The 9213-nt window shown below is 37.3% G+C and overlaps 1 protein-coding gene across 32 annotated transcripts in view; it reads right to left on the bottom strand.

Moving 5' to 3' along the window:
* Positions 1-1791: 1791 nt before the first annotated feature.
* wrd (Protein phosphatase regulatory B subunit well-rounded) overlaps positions 1792-9213 on the bottom strand; it is a 71156-nt gene continuing 63734 nt past the window's right edge. For 14 of the 32 annotated variants that reach the window (XM_073971553.1, XM_073971512.1, XM_073971523.1 and 11 more), the window contains one exon: positions 1792-2497. In XM_073971553.1, the coding sequence (XP_073827654.1) occupies positions 2495-2497 (3 nt within the window). In that variant the 3' untranslated portion in view covers positions 1792-2494. Of the gene's footprint in view, positions 2498-7814; positions 8529-9213 lie in introns of those variants that run through there. The other 18 variants (XM_073971472.1, XM_073971480.1, XM_073971487.1 and 15 more) reach the window with 2 other exon arrangements.

Here is a 9213-nt window from a genome sequence, read left to right as displayed (position 1 = left end):
TTAACAAAGTACCTCACATATTAACAAACGTTGTATCGCCTCTACAAGCGGGGATTTACTGCGCGGCTTATCGTTCGAACTTGGAGGAGGTTACATATCATTGATATGAAGAAGTCTTTCTGGGAAATGGTTTTTTCCGAATGATATATTTTTTTCTCAAAAAATATATGTCCCTAATGTACATCGAAATAGAAATAAATGTATAAAATGTCATATGAAATTTGACACTAACGTTACAACCCAGTTCAGTCAGCTGTGTATTGCTGCTACCTTTTCTTATTCTACCATGGAATTTAGTCTAGAAATAAGTGTGCCAAATTATATAGAAATCGGTTTAGATTTGGATATAGCCACCATATATATTTTCGCCCGATTTAAGGAATTTGGTGCACGAAACACGCTATATATGTCCGATTTCAATTAAATTTGGAATGTGCCACGGTATTTAGTCTAGAAATAAGTGTGCCAAATTATATAGAAATCGGTTCAAATTTGGCTATAGCTCCTATATATATATTCTCGGCCGATTTTAGGTATTTGATGCACGAAACGCGCTATATATGTACGATATCAATAAAATTTGGAATGTTTGCCGGGATTTGGCCTAGAAATAAGTGTGCCAAATTATATCGAAATCGGTTCAGATTTGGATATAGCTCTCATATATATTTTAGGCAGATTTGAGGTATTTGATGCAGGAAAAACGCTATATTTGTCCGATTTCAATGAAATTTGGAATGTGTGACGGTGGTTAGTCTAGAAATAACTGTGGCAAATCATATCGAAATCGGTTCAGATTTGGATATAGCAACCATATATATTTTCGACCGATTTGAGGTATTTGATGCTCGAAACACGCTATATATGTCCAATTTTGATGAAATTTGGGCTATGTGACGGAATTTGGTCTACAAATAAATGTGAAAAATTATATCAAAATCTGTTCTGATTTGGATTAAGCTCCCATATGTATATATTTTACATAATCACAGTGGTGTAGCGTATTATATAGTCGGCCCCGCCCGACTTTGATCCTTTCCTTACTGGTTTTTTCTTAATACATTGTTTGAAATTTTGTTTATAGTTTGAAATTTGAAATTTTTAAAACACACGTACCACTAAAAATGTTGTTTAAAATGTTTTTATTTGCAATTTTTTGACATTTCGTTTTGTCATTCTTCGTTATTGTTTACTTTGTGGTACCTGAGTTGCCTTATTTTTGATTTATTTTGCGAACTTGCATTCGCACCGCAATACAGAGTAACCCCCCGGACTTCAATAGATATAAGATCCCCTAAGTGGTCTTCTTTAGATAGGACACCCTCTAAAGGAGTCTTCTATGTAATAGAATATTATGAACTTTTATATTTTATTCATATAGATCTCTAAATGGGCCTCTTACAGATAGAATAAATAAATAAAAAAATTAGACCTCCAAAAGTTGTCTTCTATAGGTAGAAGACCTCTTAAAGGGGTCTTCCATAAATAGAAGACGATAAATTGGAAATAGATGATAGATAGAAGACTCCTTAAAATATTATATATACTATACTCTCAAAAATACCTTTCCTGCAGATAGAAGACCTCATAAACGGTTCTTCTGCATGCAAAAGACTTTCCAAACGTGTCTTTCATAGAAAAATCTCTTCAAGGTTCCTTTTATTGGTAGAAAATCTAATCTAAGGGACTCTAAGTAGAAAGTGTTCGACAGTGGCTGGTTTTTGTTTTTTTAGATCCTCCTAAAACAGAACATAAAAATCCAACTCTACTTAAATATTAGAATAAGATACATTTGTTTATAAATATACAAGTACCGTTTATTTTCGTCAATAATACATATATGTATATAATAGATTATTTTGTTTGTTTTTTTATTGTTTATTAATACATTTTATTTGTTTTTTGTTTTTTTTTATAAAAAAGCATTTACAACAGAGTGGTGTTGACACGTATTTTTGTTTTGTTTTCTGTTTGTGTATATTTATGATTTCAATTAAACTTCCTTATGTAGTAATTATTTATTTTTATTATTATTATTAATATTATGTAGTTTGTTTGGGTTGTTGTTGTTTGTTTGTATATATTTGTTGTTTCTTATTCTGCAATCTTTTTACCATCAGTTTGAGTTTTGCTTTTAGCTTAAAAATTAAATATTGTTTGTTGTTGTTTTATTTATTGTTTATCTATTATGCAGCATATACACATTGTTGTTGTTGTTTGTTTGTATTGAATTGTGTTGTTTGTAGTTAGTTTGATGTATATACTACACATATTAAATATATATGTATAATTCTTCTTTATATGTGGGGTTTTGTGTTGGTTGTGGGTCTGTTTTTAGATAATCATTATAGTTTATATTATAAATATTTATATAGGGTTTACATGTTATAACAAATAAATTAACCATTTTTATTTCTCATAGCTAATAATAAAACTTTCCTTAATAATGGGTTAATGTTAATAAAATATGTATGTAACTCCTATAATATTTGTTTCACTGTAAAATAAAAGAAAAAAAGAGGATTGTTTTAATATTAATTGTTGTTATTAGTTGGAAAGAGTTATTTGAAGTTTGTTGTTTTTGTGTGTGTTTGGTTGTATCTTCTTTGCCGCTTTGATTGAAAGGCGGCGGCTTGTCTGGGAGAGTTGTTTGCACATATCCTTTAGTTATTATTCAAAAAAAAATTAAATACACAAATATTTAACATGCATTAGATATAAGAACAAAAAAAGTAGTACAATTTTCAAAAAAACATGCTGCTAAAACAAATCAAAGATACGATAACTAAGAAACGACAACCTATACAAATAGAAATTGTTTCCAAAGAATACATTTTCAATTCCTAACCATTTATGGAAAAATGATATATTTTGCGTATGGGTGGGGCGATTTGAAGGTTTTAAGAAGGGCTTCGCGTTTCTGATTCTTGGAATTGTACTGAGCAAAAAAGCCATCTAGCCCATATGTGTAGGGTGAAAACGGAGCTTCCACATTTTGATTTGTTGTTGTTGTAACAGTGTTTATTATTATGTGTGTATGTTCGTTCTTCTGTTCAATCTGGCTCTGGGTCTATCTCCAGTTCCAGGAAAGCGGCAGTTTCGATGGGTTGTAACACTGGAGTTAGATGATCAGGTTTGGCTGGGCAGTTGAAAAGATGTTTTGTGTCGTGCGTGCCCATGCCGCATACTGGACAGATTTCCGCCCAATAAGAATTTAGGCGACTGCAATATCCCGAGCGTAATTGAGCCAAAACTACTCTAGTTTGTGGTGGCAGCTGACGCTCCTCAGCTGCAATAGATGGGCGATGTTTTATTCACACTATATTTGCTTATGGCCTTAGCAACTGCATCCGTGTAAATACTATTTAAACCTGCTTGATATGCCTGTTGATCTAGGGGTTCTCTCCTATATTGTTGGACCTCCCTCTCTAGAGCATGAATATCCTTCCTGATATGCCTGAATGTGTCGGGCCTAGCCAGCAGATGGTGATAGGGATGGCTCTCACGGTAACACCCAAGCAAGTACTGCAACGAAATCATCTCATTGTGTTGCTTTACTGGAAGAATCTATGCCTCCTCATGTAGATGGTCCACTGAAGACTTGAAGAGGCACCCTGTTGCTGTTCTCAGGGCAGCATTCTGACAGGTTTGAATCTTTTTCCAATTCGTATCACATAATCCCGAGGACCAAACTGGCGCCGCATAGCTTACCACAGACCGACCCCTATCGCGTTATATGTGGTCAACAAGGTTTCTTTATCTGCACCCAAAGTGCTGCCGGTTAGGGACTTGAGAACCTTGTTCCTACTTTTAAGTTTGTCGCAGATAGCTGTAGCGTGCGCGCACGTCTTGAAAGTAATGTCGAATATGACTCCTACAATTTTGGAGAAGTTTGTGGTCGGAATTCTGCTGCCGTCGACCACGACATTCAGTTCTCTTCCAAACTGCGCTGTCCATGTGGTGAACAGAGTGGCTGTAGATTTTGTGGAGGAAATCTGCATATTCCTCGAGTGGAAAAAAGGTGGTAAGATCGGTTAAATAGTTGTTCAGTCTCTCACAGATGTCATCAGGGTAGGTACCATACAGAAGAGGTAGAGGTTAAACAGTTCCGGAGATATCACCCCACCTTGGGGAACTCCCTGTTTCACTCTACGCCTCCTCACGCTTTACTGGAAGAATCTATGCCTCATCATGTAGATGGTCCACTGAAGACTTGAAGAGGCACCCTGTTGCTGTTCTCAGTGCGGCATTCTGACAGGTTTGAATCTTTTTCCAATTCGTATCACATAATCCCGAGGACCAAACTGCACCCCAAGTGCTGCCGGCTAGGCACTTGAGGACCTTGTTCTACTTTTAAGTTTGTCTCAGATAGCTGTAGCGTGCGCGCACGACTTGAAAGTAGTATCGAATGTGACCCCTAAAATATTGGAGCAGTTTGTGGTCGGAATTCTGCTACCGTCGACCACGACATTCAATCCCACGGCAGCGGGTTCTTACGTACCGGATTGACCCGAAACCGAAAGTGTTTCGGCCAGCGGCTGCCAACCCAGCATTATATGCTGCTACAACAACAACAACGACATTCAATTCTCTTCCAAACTGCGCTGTCCATGTGGTGAACAGAGTGGCTGTTGATTTTGTGGCAGAAATCTGCATATTCCTCGAATGGAAAAATGTGGTAAGATCGGTTAAATAGTTGTTCAATCTCTCACAGATGTCATCAGGATAGGTACCTGACGCCAGGATCGTGCAATCATCCGCATACGTTACGATCTCGATGCCGTCTGGGGAAGGGGCAGAATACAGGAGAGGTAGAGGTTAAACAGTTCCGGAGATATCACCCCACCTTGGGGAACTCCCTGTTTCACTCTACGGGGTTTGGACTTTTTGTTCCTGAATTCCACGTACGACTGGCGTCCACACATATAATTGACTAACGTTTCAGGCTTGGCCGGAGGGTTGTCTGCTCAATGTCCTCAAACAGCGTGGAGTGCCTGACTGTATCAAAGGCTTTTGATAAGTCAAGCGCTACCATCACTGTTCTATCGCACGGCGGTCTCTGGTTGAGTCCTTGACAAATATATGTGCAGATGGCGTGCAGTGCTGTTATCGTGCTGTGCTGCTTATGGAATCCATGCTAATGATAAGCAACTTGATAGCTATTCCTGATACTGGGGAGGACTAAGGCCTCAAGGGTCTTTGCTACGGGCGAAAAAAGCGAAATCGGCCTGTACGATTCACTTTTGCTGGCATCTTTGCCTGGCTTCCGTAGTGGGACCACCCTGCCCATTTTCCAGACTTCGGGAACAACGAGGGTGGCTAGCGACAAGTTGAAGACGTTGGTGAGATACTCAACTCCCGGCTCATCCAGCTGCTTCAACATTACCATGGAGATTCCATCAGGGCCCAACGCTTTGGATGATTTAGCGTTCCTGATGGCATTGGCAACATCATCCATTGTAAATTGTGGTGGTTCATCCTCGGCAGGAAGAGATCTGATACGACGTAATACTCTTCTCTTCGCCCTGTCACTCCCGGGATGCTCGACAAACTGTCGATTGAAATTACTTGCGCACCTCTTCGGGTCAGTCAACGTAACGTCGCCAAACGTGACTGAGGTCCTATCTTCCCTTCTTCCAGGGTTCGAGAGTGACTTAACCGTTGCCCACAATTCACCTATACCGGCTCCAATGTTGCAGCTCTTCAGATGATTTAACCATTTGTTCCGCTTATGCTCGCCGACCAACATGTTAACTTCCAGTGTCAGCTCCCTGACTCTGGGGTCATTGGGGTTGATACGACGAAGCTCATCACGCTCATTTGCTAATCCCGTCGCCTCTGCTGGGAAATTTGGTCTTGCTTCGGGTATTCGGGATATGGCGAGCGGCTGCAGCAGTGATGATGTCCCGGAACGTCCTTTCCGCTACCCGAACATCAGAAGGATTGGGCAATTCTCTGAAGCGGGGATTGGTGAACTCTCTGAAACTCAGCCAATCAGCTTTTTTATGATTGACGAACGTGCGACGTTCAGAGGTGATGAAGTCGGGTGGTCTGCTAATGGAGACAATTATGGGGAGATGGTCTGATCCAAGGGAAATGACGGGTTGCCAGGTAACGTCATTTGTCAGACCAGGTGACACGATGGTTATGTCAGGCGAACTGTGACACTCTCCTCTAATTCTGGTACGGGGCCTCCTCATTGACCGTGAAAAACGTAGAGCTATCAATCTGCTCAGCCAGCGCTATACCTCTCTGGTCGTTTCCGAGGGCAGAATGCCACATCTCATTATGCGCATTAAAATCCCCCAGGACCAGACGATTATGACCTTGCAAGAGCGGGCTAATGTCAGGCCTATAATCAGGGATACAGCTATTTCTCGGCGGGATGTATACATTCAGCAACTCTATCTCGGCAGCTCCACACCTGACTGCTACCCCTATACATTCCATGTACGGGTCATTAGAGACAGGCTCAAGCGAGATAGGTGTGTGTGTGTGTACATGTCCGTACGTAGGTCGCATTTATTGTTCGATTTGGCTGAAAATTGGGGAAGATCATTTTTTTATCCTAATGAAGAACGCTATTGCTTTTGGTGAAAATCGGTTCAGATTTGGATATAGCTCCCATATATATTTTCGGCCGATTTGAGGTATTTGATGCACCAAACACGCTGTATCTGTCCAATTTTGATGAAATTTGGAATGTGTGATGGAATTAGGTCTATAGATAAATATCCCAAATTATATCAAAATCGGTTCAGATTTGGATATAGGTCCCATATATATTTTCGGCCGATTTGAAGTATTTGATGCACCAAACACGCTGTATCTGTCCAATTTTGATGAAATTTGGAATGTGTGATGGAATTAGGTCTATAGATAAATGTGCCAAATTATATCAAAATCGGTTCAGATTTCGATATAGCTCCCATATATATTTTCGGCCGATTTGAAGTATTTGATGCACCAAAGACGCTATGTATGTCTAATTTTGATGAAATATATGTGCCAAATTATATCGTAATCTGTTCACATTTGGATTTAGGTCCCATATATATTTTACCAATTCACAGTGGTGTATAGTATCATATAGTCAACCCCGCCCGACTTTGATCCTTTCCTTACTGGTTTATTTGTAAATTAATAAAGTTGCAGCTATTGTCTCGGGCTAAAATTTCTCTGAACATATTACTTAGTTTTCATTGTCGAAAATGTAGAAAAAAATCAAAATTTTTTGTCACGTTTTTTTATATTTTGGCCTATAACACCGAAACTATTAAGATTTTCGATCGCAAGCAATTTACGAAATATGAAAAAAAAACTACGATTTTAACCCTATGGTCTAGTGGACTTTTTTGCTCATCATTACAATCCCAAGAATCAGAAAAGCGAAACGCCCATTAAGATTTTTTTCTTTCCATACTAATTGCCCCACCCTAGTATGGGTATTAGGATTGCATTCATTATCTCTTTGAGACCGAACCCCTAGCCTAAGTAGTGTTTAGGTATAGTTAAAAATATTACCCAAATAGTATAAAATAAAATATTTTGTATTCCATTAATACAATAATAACAGAACTTTGTCTTTGTAATGTTGTTGCTGTTGTTTTGTCTTTTGTATTTTTAATGGAAAATAAAATTGTGTCATTTTTATTAATCATTTTTAAAAAAAAAATATATTTTTTTAATTAGTAATTGTATTGATAATAAATTGAAAATAATATGTTTCATATATGGAATATGTATGTATTTGTGTTGTGTGTGTAAGTAGGTGTTTGTGTTATAAGTGCATTGGCTTATATATAGAAAAGTTGTTTATTTTTTACTGCTGAATATTTTGATATTTATTTTGGTTTTATATGCAACGTGTTGTTGTTGTTGTTTAAAACAAGCTTTTGTCTCTAACGCCTGACTTCGTTCTGCTGTTGAACATGGTTGTCTTGTTTTTTTGGTGTAAATATAAAAATATGGAATATTATTGTTAACATGTTTCACTAGAGCAAGCAGTCGTCCGATTCGTTTTTTTGTAGTGTTTTCAAAATTAAAAGAAATTAACACGCATTTGCATCTGGCGGAGTTTTCAAATATTCATCTGGCCTCTTGTGCTCAAATAGAGCATGCACAATGCCGCTATCAGCTGGCAAATCAGATTTTCGTCTTAACAATGGTTTATCCAAATTACGTGGCGATTTCTAAGGATTGTATGTTTGTTTTTTGTTGTTGTTGTTTGTTTTACACCAAAATAGCAATACACAAGAAAAACAATTAGTTTTTTTTTAATTAACATACATTCATAACAAAACAAAAGGGTGGATTTTTCAGGGGAGGGAAACAGGTTATATAATAATACCACATGTATATAGTAGTTTTTATGAAAATACATTTGTATAGCAGTACAAAGCGCATTTTTTTGTTATTATTAGCCATATCTTCTACATTGTTTTGTTTTGTTTTTTTTTTTTTTTTTAAGGCAAGACACAACAAATTTACATTCAATTTTTTATTTATTCTAATAAAGCTACGTAACGCTAAAAACAAAGAGAAAGAAACTCAAGAAGTTAGTCACAGATTAGAATTAAAATAGTATAGATATTTTTAGACTACAAATAGCAACAGGAAATAAAGTAAACATATATTAAGAAACAACTGAATTGTTAACTACAATACAAATATTGTTTATCTACAAAAATATTGAAGTATTAAAGAGGCGCCAAAATATACCTTAATTTATATGGTAGTTAGTAAAAAAATGTAAGGGTTTTCTTTAAATAATTTAGTAGTTCCCCTTCTTTAGATCTAAAGTCGACAATTACTATACCGGCTGTATAAAAAAGTCATATTGTCGATGCTACCCCTGTTTGTTTATAAATCGAAACAAAGTGTGTAAACAGCCACAATGAGAAAGGAAGCATGAAACATGTAAAAACTTTTTATACCCTCCACCATAAAATAGTCTTAATTAAAATGGAATAATTAGGGTCCTTTCACAATTTTAGGTGGAACAACTTTTCGACAATGGATAGACTCCTACTGCCTCCCACTATTGCTTAAATTACACTGTGAACACAAATATTGGGGCAGAGGTAATTCCTTTTGGAGATGAAAGCCCTTGGTGTGTGTATAATAAAAACCCCGAAGGTCAGATGCGCCGTGAGTCGAACTTCCGCGTTATGGCGTGATGAAGTTTTTGCAAGAGACCCTGTAAGCCATCAT

This window comes from Musca autumnalis, unplaced genomic scaffold (assembly GCF_047663935.1).
Source record: "Musca autumnalis isolate F117 unplaced genomic scaffold, ASM4766393v1 scaffold_1, whole genome shotgun sequence".
Taxonomy (NCBI): domain Eukaryota; kingdom Metazoa; phylum Arthropoda; class Insecta; order Diptera; family Muscidae; genus Musca; species Musca autumnalis.
The sequence above is the reverse complement of the archived record's forward strand: the minus strand, read 5'-3'. Positions and strand labels throughout refer to the sequence as shown.